Below are 19,676 nucleotides of genomic sequence, written 5' to 3' on the forward strand. Positions count from 1 at the left end.
AATTAATGTTTCAAAACACAGGCAACAGCAATAAAGGCACCAAGTACCCCTTTTAATAATCTGCTTCATTCCCCTGTTTCAACTGCTACTACTTCTATGCTACAAAATACTATGTGGGAAACAAAGGTTTCAATAAATTAAAAATATAAAAAACAATTATCTTTGACACAATAAAATCTTTTTTCTGCAGAAACTAAACAGTTGTCCAAAGTCTGATCTTATACTACCTGAAAAACAGATAAGAATAATAAAGAAGTTCTTCCCAGATAGTAACAAAATTCTTTATTGAAGAGCTTTATGCATATTACATGAGGCTCGGAATGAACCTGTGGAAGATAAGAGCTAAAATAATCAATATATATAAATATATATAATTTGGGCTCTTCAGAGGACTGGCTCATTTTTACCTGTATCTGTATAATGTGAAGTAACATAAATCTTGATTTTGATGAGAATCTATTAGCTTTCTTCTAATGCAAATAATAAAAATCACTGCCTGGAAGATTAGAAAACAGCCAGCTGATAAGGTTAACAAAGTCTTTGGTTATGCCCTGTCTCTAAGTGTGTTATTCTGATTTGGCTTATTTTTTGCATTTTTCCTACTATTTAATTAACTGATAAAACTTCACTGCATATACTGAACATAGGTAAGCATTCCTAGTAATGCTAGACAACCTGCAAAGAAGAGGCAATCTGGTGTGATGAACACAGAGTATTTCCAAATGCTTTAAAAATTCCACCCAGCAGAATGGGAGTAACTATGGCGTCCTCTGTACGTTCACTAGTTTGTTATATTTCTGCCTCTGAAATAACAGCTCAATGAAACCAGGTTTTCTACTTCTTGGATATTTTCTTTTAGGACGACTATAAATTTCAGTCACAGTTACCAGTTTATCACAGAACTGATGTGACCCAGAAGCATGTCTCCAACTAATCCCTGGGTACCCTCATATTGGCAGAACAAGCTACATTCAAGAGAAAAGTCAAGAAACTAATTCAAAGATGAGGAGTAAAGAAATGCCACCGAATTTGGTAGGTATTTATAATCAACTAGGTTAGATGAACAGAAGGTTATTTCCTGTTCTGCTAGTCTTAAAGAAATAAAATGGCTAATAAGAAAAACCCCAAACTAACACTGAAATATTTGTTTTCAGATCACTACCTCTAAAAAAATGTAGAGGAAATATTTTTAGAAGTAATTAAATCAAACAAACAGTGAGCCTATAAGAAAGACCTACTTGTGGTAGGGAATGGTCTCTGTTTGTATTCTTCCTGTTCTGGTGACTCACTGTAAGCACCCAAAGAAGGGCCCACATTTGAAATTACCATCACAAGCTGCTGGGCAGAAGCCAGCAGAAGAACTCCTCCAAATACAATTATTATTCATATGAAAAGGAGGAAATGCTTGACTGCCCAGTCAGCTGCAGTCTGGGATGTTTGCTTTTCTTGTATTTGCACATTGATCAATACATGAAACCCATGAGAAGAAATTCTCTCAGCTGAGGAATTTTGCAAAATTTTTCAAATTAACTGAAATTTTGATATATTAGTTGTGCAAATCAATCCAAATGCCAACAACAAATTTAAAGAGATAAATAAATTCCACACTTTTTACCTGCTTACCTTTTTAAGTTGTAGGGACGGATTTCAGCACAAGCACTCACACTTATGAGGTATAAAGATACTGCCACGCCTCAAACTCTCTAAGCTGCTACAAGCAGCTGTATTGAGGCAGAGCAGGTGTGCATTTACCATACCAGAATAAGCAGTGCAGCCACCTCCAAACTTGCATCCTAGAAGAGGCTGCACTTTAAAAGACCTTTCTCTCTAACTTGGGAGTATTAGAAAGTCCTCTAGCTCTCTAGGAATAACTACTTTGCAAAATTATACATGTATTTTAAAATTCATTTGACACCACAGGTTTCCATTTCTTCACTGACAAAGCTGTTTTTTCAGCTTTATCAGTCCACTGATACTTAGAATTCAAGCTTCAGAACATTACCAGTCAAGGACTACTAAAACCATCACCGAAATATGTTGGTGTTCTCAAAGGACATAAGACAGGCAAGCAAGCAGAGAATATTACAACAGGAAGGAGGGAAAGCAGCAGGATGGAAAGCTTCTGCCATGTAATTTTTGGCTGCTATGTTGTACACCTGAGCTAGACAACTATACTCCAAAGAGTACTCAATTGCTGTTTTCCTTTCTCTTCCATGGGCATATAAAACTTCAAATTCCATCATGACATGCTGAAAGGGCAGCAACAAGAGGGAGAGCAGAGCAGGAGACTATGGGTGGGTTTTTGTGATACAGAAGACATCTGCCAAAGATTATCATCGAAATATGATCTGAGCTGGCAAAGCCAATGGTCAAACCCCTCCACTCTGTGGACTGCCCATCCTGTTTTCCAGTTGGCTGAGGCTCTGTTTCCACATTCTGACTCCTAAATTTCCCCTGTGGGAACCCAGAACCTGAACTTTGTCAGCTGTCCAGAGCCCAGATCCACCAACATGAGCCCATGCACAGGAACTATTTTTTTCCATGACTACACAAATCTGGAGCTTTGGAAGAAAATAATCTAAAACCATTTGAAAATGGCAACTCACTGCCATTTCTCTTACCAGAAACTTCTTTCCATTAGAGTGGCCAATATTCAGTATCTCAAAAGCTCTTACTGAGCCCAAAAGAGAAACTTAACTGAAACTGCAGGATTTGACTTGGCTTTCTGCAAAACCTGAAGGGACATGTAGTTTTTTTTTTTTTTTCCCCAAAAAAAAGGTAGTTAATAATTCAATCTAAACTGTTACAAAAGCAATGAATGAAAAAATAAATTACACAGATTTATGCAAAAATTCAGTTGTTTTAGACTCTACTTATTATGGCTCGTTAATTAACATTAATAAGCACTGTTTGAGTTGCAAAGAAATTGCAAACAAATGTGTTTATTTTATTACATGTACAGCTGTAGTATTGTTTTTGCCATTATTAGCCACGAAGCAATGTATAAGACAGCTAGAAGAAAGCTCAAAAAAATCCACTAGAGCTGGCTAGTGAAGTACAGAAAATGCTTTCTATTTGATTTTGTATTAAAAAGAAATTGGATATCACAAGTCTAAAATGGTAATGCCAGAAAGATATTTTGAGAGAAATCAAAGAAGACTGCCTTTAGAGAAAAGACGTCAACAAAAATGAGTGACTGAAATAATGTGGAGTACTTCAGACATGGACAAGAGGTACTAGGGATCAGAAATGAATTATTATGCTCTAAAATGATCCAATAAAAATCGAACTGTAGTGCAGTAATCAGAAAATGTATTGGAAAAGAGATAGGTTATAAAAAGAAAAAGGAGCTTTCAAGTACTGTAGGCTATTAGCTACTACAGTGAAATCTGGATTCAGGAGATGATATTTCTAAAAAAATATGCACACAACCAAACATAGCTGAATTTGCTGTTCAATAGGTAGTGAACTATAAAAATTAAAAAGATTGGAGACAGAATTACAGGCTAAAATAAAAATAATCAATGCAACCATCAATAGGAGTTTTGAAATGAACACTGTACTGGCTGAACACACAACCACACAGGCTTCAGGAAGAATGACTCAATTATGTTTTTCCCCACAGGAAAAGATATAAAAGATAGTTGTAGACACATTGAGCACATCAGAGAAAAGCATTTGGGCAGTGCCCCTTGTTGCAGAGGAAGAACTACACTTCTAAACAGTGAATAATTAGAGACTCCCTGGAAGAAATACATATCAATATCATCTTCCTTATAAAAGGAAATTATGTAATTTTCTGGAAAACATTTTGGCCTCAACAAAAATTTACAAGTACATTAAAAAAAATCTGGCAATTTTCCCTTCACCAGAAGTATTGCTTTACAGCAAAAGTTCCACCCCCACCTGTGATCAGCAGCATAACCAAAACCGTTCCTGGTAATCAAAAGGTGCAAGCATCCACAAGTTGTTTTTTCATAAAGAAAATAACTGAGAAGTCTCTAGTGCTGAGCTGTAAATCCTGCACTGCTTATCAGGTCCCACTGACAGTGCACAGCTCACAAGCAGCTCTCTTACTCAACAATTCAAGGAGATTCAAGTAAGATTCAATTCAAGCAAATTACATCAAATGCTTTCTGATTGTGTAACTAGAGGTATGTTTATACCAAATTATTCAGAAAAACAGAAATTCCAAGCATGCATTATGACCCTGCCACATCTGCCACAGTAAAATACTTGCTCTAAAAGACCTTAGCGTGATGGGGCAATAACAAAGTTTGCTGTCTCAAAAGCACTGTTTGGGGAAAATTAATCAAATAGGATGTTCTCAAACCCAAAGTGCCACTTGACATTGATGTTGAACAATGCAATGAGAAGGGCAGACAAGTCTGAACAACATTTACCGTGACTTTGGTACATATAAAAGGTATGTATCAATTCATAATCTACATCTACTCAAAAATAATTGTAGGCAGAGAGGAAAAAAGTTTAAAAGCTACATGGAAAGATGAGAGTAAAACCCTTTCAATTAAACAGGAGGGAGGAGTGCTAGGAACCATAATTAATACAATACACAGCCTAGAAATACCCTTTTGCCCCTTTGTTTACCTAATGATTTTCAGACCCCTTCATAAAGTTTCCAGCAATAGAGCTGAACAATCCTAACCTGATGGCCTAAGCCATCCCCACTTGCAGTATTTCCTCCCACATGGATATCTTTTAGGATATGTGTTTTCATGGAATAAAAAGCCCATCCCCAGCTCCCCTTCTGGATAAGCCAAGGCAAGGAACATGGTTACTTTACAACATGTGGTTTGTGGGGCCCCAAGGGCTGCCCCTCTGTGCTGCCAGAACAGCTCTGGCCAGCAGCTCATGATCAGAAGCTGACATGTGCTGCTCAGCTCAAAGTCAGAGCTGGGAACATGGTAAAAAAAAATCTAGACTGCAGATCATCTGGGGTAGAAATTTAAGACAAACAAAAAAAAAAAAACAAACACTGGCAACATAGTTAGTCATCAGAATATGTGAATCTGATTAAAATATTACTGAAAAGCATCTATAAGGGAAAAGAAACTGCCTGCAGGAATTATTCAGTGCTTCTGAGCCCATATTCTAGAAGAGCTAATTGTACACATTTCTCTTATGCTCATGTTACCAAGTATAGAGTGAGTATAGAGCTAGATAAGATTAAATAAACAAAGTATAGAAAATGCTGAATTTTATTTTGTAAGCCCTTTACACAAAAGCAAGTTGAAACAAGCAGCATTCAAATCTGCTTTATTCTGAAAAATGAACTACAATTTCATATACAGCTTCTCATTCTTAACCTATTTTCTGTTGCAGAAATTAGAAATAGGTTAATACATTTAGTTTAGCTTTCACTATGTTTCTTCTAGATGAAAGCTACTTGCTATTATTAATACTCCCCTTTTGTAAGACAGGGATATGCTAATATTGGTAACCCAGAATAATACAGATTTATGCTGATCTTCATCTTACTCCCAAGCCCAAGAGGAAATGAAATACTAACAAATTTTAAAATGTAAGATAATACTTTCTCATATAATTTAACACACAATGAATTAAATGGGTGAAATTTAAAAAAGGTTGGTAAGGAAGAATGAACAAGTTTTTTCATCCATAAGACAACAATAAATTCTTAGATCTCACATTGTCAAGAAAAAATAATACTTAGATAAACCTTGCTAGACCCTAAAATTATAATTTGTCACTTCCTTATCCATCCTGTACTCATTTGCTAGATCCCTTCTTTTTATTTCACTTATGGTATTACAGTTTGGGCAAGTCAGGTGGAGGCCATGAAGATGCTCAGAGAGCTGGAGCTAAGGAGACAGGCTTGGGCTGGAGAACAGAAGGTTCTGGGGCAGATCTCAGAGCACGTCCCAGTACCTAAAAGGGCAACAAGACAGATGGAGAGGGCATGGAATGATAGGGCAAGAGGGAATGGCTTTAAATTGACAGAGGCTGGGTTTAGAGGAGATATTGGGAAGAATTATTTCCCTCTGAGGGTGGTGAGGCCCTGGCACAGGGTGCCCAGAGAAGCTGTGGCTGCCCCATGCCCAGAGGGGTCCAAGGCCAGGTTGCACAGGGCTTGGAGCATCCTGGGAGAGCGGAAGGTGTCCCTGCCCATGGCAGGGGTGGAACAAGATGATCTTCACAGCTGCCTCCAACTCAAACTACTCTGTGATGTGGCAGCTGGAAAGCATTTTGCTACGGGGATAAAAAAAGCTCCAGTCCTCTTTGTATTTAAAAACCATTCTGGCTGACAGGATAAGGAACCAAATGAGAGTAACTTGATCTCATTTATCTAGCAGCCTTAACTGTAATCTTCCATGATCAGAGTTCACAAGATTTTCCTCAGCCTTATTTTGCACTAATGATATTCAACTTTCAGCTTTGAGCAGAACATCCAAAACTTTGAGGAAAAACAGGCTCCAACTGGTAGAAACATCTACATTTTAAGACATATAAGGAAAATTGATTATATTTCAAAATAACTATGAAACTAAATTAAATAATTCCAAAGGACATACATACAAAATATGACTATAGGTTGTTTCTGTAAATCAGATTGCTAATCTTCTAAAACATTTAAAAATTTAACCAAAAGAGATGAGAAATAAAAAACACTGTAAACTTAATAAAAAGCATAAGTAAAACATCAGGATACACATACTGACTGTTTAGAATGGAACTGTTCTCTGCAACACACTTGTCCAGAGATGTCCTCCTGTAGAATTCACAGTAAAGCTCAGCAAGAGAAAAAGTATTTTGTTCAGTGTTTGCCTGGTCTCATAAAGATTGTGAAATGAGAAGTCAGACAATCCTCATCCTTCTGCACTACAGCACCCTGACAGAAAGCAGACACTTATCTCTCTACCCTATCTCCGTTTTCCCCCCTGTGGCAGCCTAAATAAACTGAGGCCTCAAGAATTGCAGAATGACTGCAAAATATTTTTGCACTGTGAAGTATTTCAGGAGATAATTTTCCTTTGCATTCATACCCAGAATACTGAGAAAATAAAAAGGATTTAAATGAAAGGAGTGATAATTTATATTGCTGCTGGCTCCTCAAGGCACATCCACTATACTTGCTGTATCACACAGGGGAGGAAAGCCAAGAGATTTTTTCCTGAGCTCTAATGCCAATTTACTGATTTCTGGAATAAAAATCAGACCTGGTTCTTCTCCTCAAGCTTTCCTCCCTCCCCTCCTCCCCTGCCATAAAAGAAAAAAAACCTTCAGGGGAAAAAAATATTACACAACCTTGTGCAAATGGACTGATAATTTTTACTATGCTGTGGGAAAAGTCATTTAGATTCTGGAATATAGAAATATTTCTGCTACATTCTAAACACTGTTTCATTTTCTTTAATGTAAGATACTAAATATTGATATTTGTCTTTAAATTATTGTTCAGTGTGCTTAAAAGAGAACCACAAAAAAGGGAATGTTTTAATACCATGTAATGATTTTAATAGACCACATGAAAACTGTAAAGATTAAAATAGCAGACATGCAGATGCAATGCCCTTGTTAGTCAGAAAAAGCAATTAAGATGGTAATTTTAAAAGGCAGAATTTCCCCCACAATACTGACAAAAAAGTCATTAGCTGAATTTCCATACATAAATAATTTCAGAAATGGCTTAAATACTGGGGGCACAAGCTCAAGACTTGCATGATATTGCAGCTGAGGTGATGCTGCAGTGTTTTCAGAAGCATCTCACACTTATCCAAAGCAATTTGGATAATTTACATGCTGCCTCAGAGACAGTAACATTTCCAAAGGAACCACTCTAAGGTCAACAAAAGCATCGTGCACTCTGAACAAGTGCAGCAGAGCAGTTCCCACGTCAGTGAATATGCCAAGGCTCCCCAAAGACATTGCTATGTTCCTGCAGGGGTGCACATCCCTCCTTTCACACCGAGGAGCCGCCTTTGAAACAACAGCAGAAGCAACCAACATAAACACCATGTAAACACTAAAAGACCCAAAAAACTCCACAACAAAAGCAACAGAGGTCTTTTATTAAGGGAAGGTAAGTGGCCCTTTTCTGTCAAATATCTGAAAGTATCATAAATCAAATATCTGACAAGCTATAGCAAACTGCAGAAGTTGAAGGAATTTCACCATGAGGGCTTTTGCATTTTATTGATGAGGTTGCCTTGATCTGTTAGGTGACTTAAATGATCTGATGGGCAAGAGTGTACAAACAGAATGGAATCCATACCACAAAAAAAAAGTCAAAATAAAGCATACAAGGAACAAAGAGAAAAATATTAAATGACACAGAAGAAATGGGATTAAGACCAATATTTACCTTTATATTTTCAAGGCTACTTACACATATTTAACCTAAAGGGTCTACTTGCAAATTAGTAATTCAATTTCTTAATTGCACCACTGTAAATAGAAAGTGACAGGACAGGAGCTAATGGATATACTTCAGCCATCATTATTAGAAACACAATCCTGCATAGAGAGGCAGCCACATGCCCCCTTCACAGAGCATGTATTGCTGTTGTAATGTAGCTGCTGGTAATAATTTCCTGGAGAAACGAGAAAGCCAGAGATCAGCTTAATACCTGAGTTAGTTACAAAATAACAGTAAATAACAGCAACATTAATCACAATGCTGTCACTTTCTTACATTAAACACAAGACTTTTATGAAGAGCCAAATCCAAGCCTAATTTAAACAGGTGTGAATTCACAGTAGGTCTATTGTCACACACCATAAATTAAATCAGAGCCATGTCCTTAGCTAAATCCTCCCCATGTCTGCATAACTACAGCATTCACAAAGCTGTGCTTCTCATACAGCATCAGCCACTGTAGTATTTCCTTTACTAATTAGGTATCTCTATCCCTTTAATAGATACTGTTAAGACTCTGAAGTGCAAAGAACTAAGGTGACTTGTCCAAAACTCACCCATCTGCCCAGCAATCAAAATGAAAAATCCCCAGAGATTTAGGACAGCCAAAAGCTCTGTTAAATGGATCACTGCTCCCAGGCTATAAAACAAATACTTAGATGAATTACATAAGAATAATCTTACGTGTTTCTAGCTCATTAAACTTAGCTTTGATCTGTAACCTACTAAATTCTCTTCTACATCTACTTATTAATACATGGCTAATATTATTACCCCATCTTTGCAGCTTGATGCTTAAAATGTTTGTTATAATTAGAAGTATTGTTTCAAATAGAATCTGATGCCATACACTCATGTTAAGAAAATAATTTTCCCAACACTTTATGTGGGCAAAAAGGAAAAATTATGTGTTTGCACAGCTGTTTTTTTCCCCCTCTTGCTTTGGTTTTAAAAAGACAAGTATGTTATTAAAAAAAGTGCCCTGACCAGATCTCACAAGCACTATAATGCTACATTGCATGACCAGTGGTATTTCAGTCTGTACTAAAACCCTAATTTCTTGCCTACAAATCTCAAAGAACTCATTGTGAACTACACCTAATACCCAGTTGTCATAAAATAATTCAGCCAAAGAAATTAAGCAGAAATGTGGATCCAAGACGAGTCTGCATTTCACAGCACACTCCTCCAGCACTGAGAATCCTGTACTCTCAGTGTGGTGTAGAGAAAAAGTAACTAATTACATAAAAACATCTAAGTGGATGTCAGGAATGAGGCAAACAAGTCAGACTGAAAAGTACATCAAAGGAATCTGACAAAATAAAAGAGGTTAAAAATTGGCTTATTTTAGGAATGGCTGAAGTTCCACACTAGCTCTCAACTGAGATGGAGCAGCTTAAAGTAAAAGAATTGATGGCTGTGCAGATGTGCTAAATGTGGCTCAAAAATGGATTATGGCATGGCATAAATGCACTTGAGGTCAAATTCATCATGTCACAGCTGCATAGACATCCTGTAAAGGAAAACATAAGAACTGAATGAACAATAATGAGGAAGGTTATATGGACACAAAATGGACTGCGGGCTGCTTTTTAATACAGTACCTAGTGTGGCAGACATATCTGTGTCAAGCCATGTAATTTTAGGGATATATCTGGAGATCATGATTTCTGTAGGTCAGGTTTGTATCCTCTTCTTGGCCACATACTCCAGAAAGAGAAACAAACAAACAAACAAACAAATAAATTTGCCAGCTCAGTAATCTGGCAGACGAAAGCGCTGAATTTGATGTTCTGACATGCTGCAGTGTCAGATACCATTGTACCAGGGAACCAAGGGCAAGTGCAGTCTTCAATGGAATAAAGGAACTAATTTTGATATGGTTATTCAGTGGTGTTGCTGTCTGAAATTTACATTCACATACTGTAGAGTAACACTGTTTAAATGGAACTATTTATACTATAACGGAGATAAGCAATGATCCCCAAGAAATTGGTCATTCATTTTGTGCAGTCAATATATATTTTGCTTAGCCTCAGGCAAAGCTGAAGGCAGTCTGTGCACTAATAGGCTATTATTAGTTGCCATTAACTTGACAACAATAAATGGGAATGTCGGTGTTTCATACAATCTGTTAAATGCTGCCAAAACAACCAGTGTGTTTTAACAGTGATTATGACAGAGTTGGTGTGTCTACAAAGGAAAACAATCTTCAAATAAATTCTCAAATTGGGCCACCCACAATGAACAGAGAACTATATATCCTGTGCCAGGGAACTTCAAGCTAGACCTTAGAATGGAGAATGTCAATAAATAGCTAAAAAGAAAATTTTACAAAGTACATTAGGTCCAGATCAATGTAAAGCAAAAAACTGTCTTGAAAGCACCATCTACTGGAGTCCACACAATTAATTGTCCCAGTTATTACCACAAAAATACCTGTTCAGCATTTGTAGCAAAAACCGTGTTCATAGAGGAAGAAAAAAAATAAACCCAAACCCGAAACCCTGCTGACTCTTTCAAAATATGGACAACAATGTTTTCTCAAATCATGCAACAACTGTACCTTTCTCATTAATTTTACTCCAGTTCCAAATAGCTGCATTCACATACCATTTAGTCAACCCCTTGAAATCCAGAATTGCTAAATACTTTTACAGAAATTAGGAAGTATAATGGAAAAGAATATTTCATGTACTTCCAGCAACAGATCTTCTGCACGCTCCCATTTTCACACCAGAGTAGTTACTGGCAGGCACAAAAAAAATACATTTCCATGGCAGAAACTGACAAGGATAAATGCAGTACTTGTGGCTCTCTGATAAAGCCCCTGGCACACAGGACTGCATAGGAACAGGAAGCTGTGCCATCTATGACATAATTTAAGTAGAGATTTATGAACTTCTGTATTCAAAGAGTGCTCTGTTGCTGAGTGCCAATCCAGATGAAAAACACACTGCTCTCTGGATCAGGAACCTTGGCTATGAACTTACCTGTGAAATAATAGATAATATAAACAAATATAGCTTGAACTGCTGTGTTCAAATTTATTCAGACCTTAACTTTCAAGACTGTAATTATTATAATGACTCAGCACCACAGGAAGCACTGATACTTATTTAGTTGGCCCTGCCTGAAGACATTTAAAGAATTCAAGTGAACTTGTGCTCTCAGTTTCTCTCTCTTCCAACTTGCTCTTGCCCTCGCTTTCCTCTCTCAACTATTTAGTTAAAACTGGTACTCAAGCACCTCAAACATGAATCCCTGATTTAAAAATTGTTATAAGGATTACAAGAAATGAAATATTAAAGCCACATACAAAAAGACTATCTACACCATTTTAAATTGATTAAAATCTTTCTCAGAGACAAACCTTTAGAAGAAAGCATTCTTTGGTGGGGAAGCACAGTGTTATGTGTCCCTATCTTAACAACACTTAACCCATGGTTCTTGCTACATCTGTGCAAGATGATGGAGGTGCACTACTTACAGTAATTTTCATCTACAGAAGATTACTTATTTAGTGGTACATGTAGTACTAAGCAAAATATCATCAACACCCAGCTGCACCACTGCACTCCAGACTGAAATACAGAACTCTGTTACATGCATAATTTGCTTTCAATACTTCTGCTTCCCAGGACCTTACAGGAGAAATGTCTATTTTTTAGTCTAAACAGCACAAGTATCCACATTCCTTCCATTAAGCATTCCCTTTCAATCATTTTTACAGTTAAGGGCTGACCAATGCCAGGCAGACCAGACTCCTTCAGCCACCACCTAAAATCCAGTGTCTCTAGGGAAACAAAAACACACACCTCCCTCAAGCCCAAACAAAACCTCTCTATGCAATAAACACTTTGCAGAGGATGGATCCCACAGAAACAGGAAGCTGGAAGACAGGCAGCCACTGCACACTGGAGATGGGGTGGCATCTAAAAATTAACTGATTCCAGCAGCATAATAAAATGTAGCGCAGAATGCCTAATCCTTAAAGGAATATTTAATTAGAAATAAGCTGTGCACTAAAATATTTTTTAACCTCAACCAGATAATGAAATGTTTTTGAGCCTGTATTGGACATTATCGTTGCTACTGGCTGACATCGAGGTGAAATTATATAATTATGAGCTTCATATTTGATAAATTCAAACATGTAAGTATAGAAATGCCATTTATACTGAATGAAACCTTTTTCAGTTGTATGAACCTTATGACTATAGAGGCACTAAAATATGTCATTGTCAACACTGGAATGTCAATATTTAATGACATCTAGACTTGCCACAACATGCAGCTACTAAACACAGAAATTAAAATATCAGCTAAGCTTGTTGATCTTAAGCATGATAAATTTGTTTACTTACTATACTTTGTAAGGAAACAGAGTAGCTTTTAATCAATTTTAATGCAGAGTAAAAAAATACTAATTCCTCACATTACTTAATTAAATACACATTCTTCCCTTCTGTGACACACAAAATGGTAAGAAAAGCAAATGAGTAAAAAATCCTGAATGAGAATGGATATTTAGAAAACACACATACACAAAAACCAAGCCCATGTGACCCACAAGCCCACTCTCTATATGCAGAGAAATACAGAACTGAGACATGACAAAGACCTGTTCAGTCTGTCCTACTGATAAAGACATGTCTTAAAGTGTAGCATAAGATTAGAGGTAAACAGAGAATTTAGGACTGCAGGTGGTCTTTCTCAAGTCACCTGGTCGAAGAGCCTTAAAGCCATATCCAGAAGTCACAGGAGCAACTGTATGCAAAATGTGATATAAATGTACATATATAGATTTTAGAACCTAATTCATAGATCAGAAAATTCAAATGATAAATGTCTTATGACATAAAAATGAAGAATGTGGGAAAGTTATTCATCTCTAGAGGAATTATGTTTGAACAAAATCACAGTTTCATTTTTCTCTCTTATTTTCTGTCTAAACTATAAATACAATACACACAGCAAACAACCCCTTCATCTTACTTACAGTACAGGGATCTAGGAAGGAAGGGGGAAAAGAGAAAGAAAACAAAAGAGGGAAAAAAAAACAGAAAAAAGGAAAATAAGAGAAGTAGAAAAAGAAAGTTCTGAATAAATTACTACTACTATTGAGTACATTAGAGGCATTTCTTTATTACCATTCTCCCCATCAGACTTCCTTTCATGGTCAGTGTCAGTGAGGGACAATGCAGAGCTTGCCCGGCTGGACAAGCAGGAGCTGTGTTCTGATTTGATGCCCCTCATCCACATCCTCAGGGCGTGGTCCGGGGATGCTCCTCCTTCTGTCTCAGTGTCCACATCCGAGCCCACCTCCAGCGGGTAACTGTGCTCAGCTACACCATGGAGGTCAGTTTGATAGCCAGAGCACAGGATATGGGGAGTCTCACAGAATTCCATGTCTGGAAAAAACAAAAGTTCAGAAAAAAATGTAGCAGTGAAAAGCAATATACCTTTGATTTTCTTTTGGAGAATCTGTTTTGAGAATTAACATTTTTCACACTATTAGAGGACTTTTTTGGTCAGTGACTCACTCTGCTATCTAAAGGTAATACAACTAGAAGAATATATAGTAAAATATATAGTGCTACACAGTAATTGTGCCTTTTTGTCTGATAGAAATATGTATTATAGCTCAAACATGTGCACACCCACACACTGATAGCTGCACATCAATTTACAACTGAAGTGAGCATCTGCAAACACAGATACTTTCTCACGTTTTGCTAGGAAGGCAACAGCTATAAATTAATCTCAGTATGTTTTTATCCTAGGGAAAGTGTAGCAAATTTGCCAATAGAAAACTTAAAAAATAACATTTAAAATACTCGGTTTATTGTGGAAGACAAAGGAAGGGTACTTACCATTGGCTTGCTCTTTGAGAGTGCTGTCCTTGCATATTCACACCAGTGGGTTTGGGTTCTCCAGTGCTGGTGGCCTACAGGAACCTCCTAGAAGAGCAGTGACTGCTAGGACTGTACAAGGGCCATCTCATGACACCAAGCCATCTGAGATTTGAGAGTTGTACAGTGCTACAAGTTATCCTTACTGAACGCCGCAGCTGTTGGGCAGCAGAAATCCAAGGACAAACAGAAGGTGGACAGGACCCATAATGTGAATATGCAGAGGAAACATTCTCGAAGAACTACAGGTAAGTAACACACATCAGCAAATTGCAACTCCCCTTTGAGGTAGCCTCTGCATATTCTCACTTGTGAGAATACAATTACAAATGCAACTCACAGGGACTATGACAGGGAGTTCTAATTAAATAAGGATTACAGAACTGCACTTCCTAATTGAACATCAGACCTGGGATACCATCTTGAGAGACTAAATACAATATCAAATATGCACACAATATTTCAGTTTCTAGAAAAGAAACATTAGAGACAAGAGTCATTGTTTAAGACTAAGGACAAATACTCTTTTCTACTGTCATCCAAACCAAAGCTTTAATTTGCCAAACTAATCCACTTACCAGCTAGTGAGAGGAATGATTCTGATTTTAATTGCTCTCCCTGAAATAATAAAAAGCCCTAGTATTTTCTTGAAGGTATCAACCAAAACCTAAAAACCAAATGCTAAGATATAAATTGAACCACCTGAGGAAATTGTAATTCATCTCTCTCTACACATCTTTCTTTTGCCATCCAAAAATTCCTGAAGGTCTTGGCTGTAGTCTTGGCTCTGAGCTCAGGGAACAGCAACCTCATTTGTGGAGGGCAAGGGAAGAAGGCCGGCAGCAAACAGAAAAGTATGGCCACAGCCTCACTTTCCTACAGGAGTCATGGAAGGTCACCCTGTCTTGCCTGCTATTGCTGAATCCCAGCAGCACCAGCCACCACTGCTCCTGTTCCCTTTGGAGCAGCAAGACAGGTGTGGGGATGATCCCAAGTGCTCCATCACCACTCTGGTCTTTGCCTCTTGCTCATAAGAGGAGGATGTGGTCTCAGCCCTATCCTTGAGAAGCTGAGATGTACTTTCATGAGCCCGGTCCTCCAAGCCTCTCAAATGCACCGAGACTGACTCCAAAGTTTGATGGAGATGGCTAAGAGAAAAGAGCCAAAATATTTGGAAGCAGTTGCGTAGGGAATATTTGGCATTTGAACTTTGTCTGCCTTACAACAGGTGTGATTTAAGGAAACATCATCTGATCCTTCTTCCCCTTTAAAAGAGATCTTTGCTTATTTTCACCATGCGAGGAACTTTCCCATAATTAAAAATTTTCCTGCAACTTCAAGAATCACCTCAGCTGATGCCAGGTCCTCAGGGGACAAGGATGCAGGCATTTTTTTACATGGCTGTCCCTCCAGGCAGATGTCTGCCATTAGCAGCCTGGAGCCCATGTTCTCCCTGTTTGCATTTGCATATGCCACAGGGAAGATTCATCCCAGTAAATCCCACAAAATGCTAATTAGATTACACATTTTTAAGAAGGACAGAATTTACCCTTCAGTCTGTATGTTAATTCCCTTTTTTTTTTTTTGTGAAAGAGACTTTTTATACTATAACTCATGTTCAACTCAAGTTTAACACAATCTATTGCCTTAATAGTCTATTTTTTAAGTATACAAGCCTTTGCAGGATTTTAACTCCCACGGGATGAATTTGCTGAAAAGCTTTTACAACGGCAGAAGTGGCTGCTTTTAGTCTGCATATCTAACCTTTTTACCTAACATACTACATATTTCCACAAGGAGATAAGGTTCAAGTAGATTTATGATAGATTCAGTATTACCACAAAGACACAGTCACAAGAGAAATGAGAGAACATTAATACAAAATTCAAGGTTTTGCATGAATAGAGGACAAAGGAAAAGAAGTGGCAGTTAAGAAGATGATGAAAGGATTTTCAACTCTGGACCCTCATGGAGCCTGTTGTAACACAACCATTAAAAAACAAATACTTTATCTCACATTGATACTAATTTGTTTTTTCAAAAAGTGATGCATGAAGAAGGCTTGTTAAAAAAAAAATCAGCATTTCAATTGACAGACCCCTTTTCTTTCTACTTCTACATACAATTTTCTATTAAAAAAAAAATCTTCAGAGATAAGCAGTTAAAGAGAAGTTGGAGAGTGGCGCCTCTGCTATTTAAGGCTGATATGAGAACTGGGCAGCTGACCAGGCAGTTCTAACAGCTTCAGCTTTGCTCACAAAGCTACTGAAAACGCCAGGCAGCTCACGAAGGGTTTATTTACTGTGGCATCAATTTAGCCACCAGTACAGTTGTTCGGATTTTCATGCAGGTACAAAGCACTTATTGCACTGCATCTTCCATTGTATCAGGAGTAACTGTGTGCCAGCCACTCTTTCTGCAACTCTTTTATTTTTTCTCGCACCGGTTAAAAAAACAAAACAAAAAAAAGTTACCCTAGTGAAAGACCACAGAGGCCCTTCTCTCCAACCTAATAATTCTGCAAACTTGGACTTGGAGGACTTTTGGAATCTCCTCACAGTTGCCCTATGCCAAGAATTCTGCTAATTTCAACCAACTAACTGGGAGTATAAACAAATGTTTATTTCAATAAATAAATATGTAAAATACAGAAAAAACAAACAAAAATACAGAAAAAATACAGAAAATCCAAACAAAGAAGATAGAAGAAACATAAAACTAGAGTATAAATAGTGATGGGCATTAAGAACCTTCCTTTCCAGTCTTCCTATTCCCTTATGGAAAATTATTATTTTGTATTAGTAACAGAATGATAAATATTAATTTAAATTACTTAATTGACCTATGTGTTCAACTAGATAAAGAGCTTACAGAAAAATATAATTTATTTATAAACTGGAATAATTTGACATCTTGCAATTAGGTGCCTTTTATGAACTCCATCACATAATTAAGCAATTGCAATTTATTGATTGTAAAAGTCTTTAAACATCACTGATTCACAAATGAGTTTTATTCTTGATTCTTGGTATGAGGTGGTTCTTACTCTGAGAATGCTCCCTGCTCAAACACACACAAAATCAATTCTCTGGATGAAAAAACCACAAATTACTCTTTCTGCAAATATAAAATTATAAAAGAGACTAAGTAGGCTCAAAGGCAAGGAGAAAATATCAGTCTTGGAATTTTAAATCCACGATACTTATTTTGTCTTAGTGTCCTCTTTCAGACTGGGTTTTTGAAAACACTGGGAATATCAGAGTCTGGGGAGGAGAACAAGGAAGGAACTCCAGAAAGGCAAATAATACACATTAACCTGAACAGTGTCATGTTTATGCTTGTGTCTGAGGGAGTATATCAGGAATGTAAGGGAAAAAATATCCCAAACATGCACTTTTGTTTATGGGTTGGGGTTTTAGTGTTGCACCTCAACTTGGTGTATATTTTTTCACACTGAACTTAGTCCAGTGCTTTAATCTGCAGGTGTATTATGTGTGTTGCAAAACAAGCAGAAAGGCAGACCAGCTGCTCACGCTATAAGAGACTCAGAGACACTGGGAGGGAGGGAGGGGAAGGAAGGAGTGAGGAAAAAATGTAAATCAAATGGGGAAAGTGAAGTTTGCCTTCATTTTTGGAAGCAATGCATATGCATTCTCCTAAATGAGAAATTTTGAGGGCTATTGAGCACTCTGCTAAATTTCATATGTTCAACGGCCCTTAAAATTTCTCATTTTTCACCTGAGGACTGTGGCTTACTGCCTGGTTGCTGGACTTGAGAATTAAATGTGCAGAGATCTTAAGCTGCTTCATAAAGGCATTCTTGAAACACAACCTGCTACATATATTTTTGAATGCTTTTGTGTATATGCTTCTCATTAGTCAAAGATCTTACTTCTTTCCATGTTGAGAGCATACCACATCTTTCCTAGGACAATATAATTCAATGAAATTAAGCTCCAGTAATCATCTGTACAAAAATCATTGAGGAAGAAGCCAAAAATAAATTATTTTTCAAGAATGCATTACACTGATGCATTAATTTGTTTTAGAAATCTCATGTTTATCAGCAGTTGTATTATTGCCACATTATTGGAACTGTTTCTCAGCCGCATATATCTTTTAATAAATAAAAATTGATATACATATTACACATAAATAACAGCTATATAAAATATTCCATTTGAATACTTATACTTTGATAGCAAATGCATTGTATTGTACATTTTATTTTGCTGTATTTCAACTTTTCCTTGCATTTCCTTATTTATATAGCTTACTTTCTTACATTAACCTCAAGTTACCAGCAGAGATGATAGAAAGTTCAAAAATACCAGCTATAACAACTAAAGGAGGAATAAAAGAGGAATCAGAGTCTGTTCCAACACTAAGGAGTGAAATTTGCAGGTTAGGCAGCTAAGGGATTTAGGAAAGGAGGCTGCACTTTCAGGAAACTCTTTGGCTTGTGAAATTTATAAGGAAGAAAAAGTCTTTATTCTTCAGGTCCTTCCCTAGAGGTACCAGAGGATGAGGTTCCAACCCATGCCTCATGGCAAATATCTTTCTAGTCTTTTCTTCAGACTAATTCTTCAAGCTTAAATAAAGAGCACAGAAATAGACTGAACCTATTAAAATATTCTCATGGAGTCCTCAGATATAATATTTATTTTTACTACTATTGAAATAAACATAAATAAGGAATTTTTGCCCAGAAATCATCCTGATCCTATGGGGACACAGACAAACTTTCTCTGTCCCCAGAAGCAGAGAGTTTTTTTTTTTTGGAGATCACTTGAAATTCTTACTGTTAGACATTTTGTTTTTCAAGAGTTTCTCGACTAACAAGATGCCAGAGGAGGCATCTTTGTAACTACAGTGTGGATGCAGCAGGTCTCATTTTAATTTAGAAAGAAACACTCTCAGTACAATATTGGTTAGAAATTTAATCCTTTAAATTCAAATACATCTGAATTATTGCTGGGTACAGCCTTTCCAACTCCAAAGTGTGGCTTTATGAGGTAAAATACTTCCATTCACAGGATTCTGTTAAAGAGAAATTCTACTGCAGGTACTCATAAATATCTCTCCTTTAATGAATTTTAGAGTTATAAAACCATAGCAAATGCCAGGAATTAGCATTTAACTTAAATTTCAGATAAAGGAAACCAACTTATTCTCAAATAATGATCACACTAACTCTACCCTACTAAAGACAAGAAGATAAAAAGAAATATAGTTATCACAGATACGAAAGATCCTCAGTATCATTTATGCAGATAAATTGAATTCTTCTAGTATTACAGTTAAAATATAGTTTGGAAAAGCTTTTCTTGTAATAGATTCACATATAATTTCATTCTCCATAT

General features: G+C 36.9%; 1 protein-coding gene across 17 annotated transcripts in view; it reads right to left on the bottom strand.

The window, feature by feature from the left end:
* Positions 1–19,676, bottom strand: part of TENM1 (teneurin transmembrane protein 1) — an 838,901-nt gene that overhangs the window by 192,631 nt on the left and 626,594 nt on the right. For 13 of the 17 annotated variants that reach the window (XM_068204864.1, XM_068204871.1, XM_068204873.1 and 10 more), the window contains one exon: positions 13,552–13,812. The exons of 1 other annotated variant lie outside the window; for it this stretch is intronic. In XM_068204864.1, coding sequence (XP_068060965.1) covers positions 13,552–13,812 — 261 coding nt within the window. Of the gene's footprint in view, positions 1–13,551; positions 13,813–14,274; positions 14,419–19,676 lie in introns of all 17 variants that reach the window. 3 more of the 17 variants (XM_068204878.1, XM_068204877.1, XM_068204879.1) reach the window with 3 other exon arrangements.

Source organism: Anomalospiza imberbis, chromosome 14, assembly GCF_031753505.1.
Source record: "Anomalospiza imberbis isolate Cuckoo-Finch-1a 21T00152 chromosome 14, ASM3175350v1, whole genome shotgun sequence".
NCBI classification, from domain to species: domain Eukaryota; kingdom Metazoa; phylum Chordata; class Aves; order Passeriformes; family Viduidae; genus Anomalospiza; species Anomalospiza imberbis.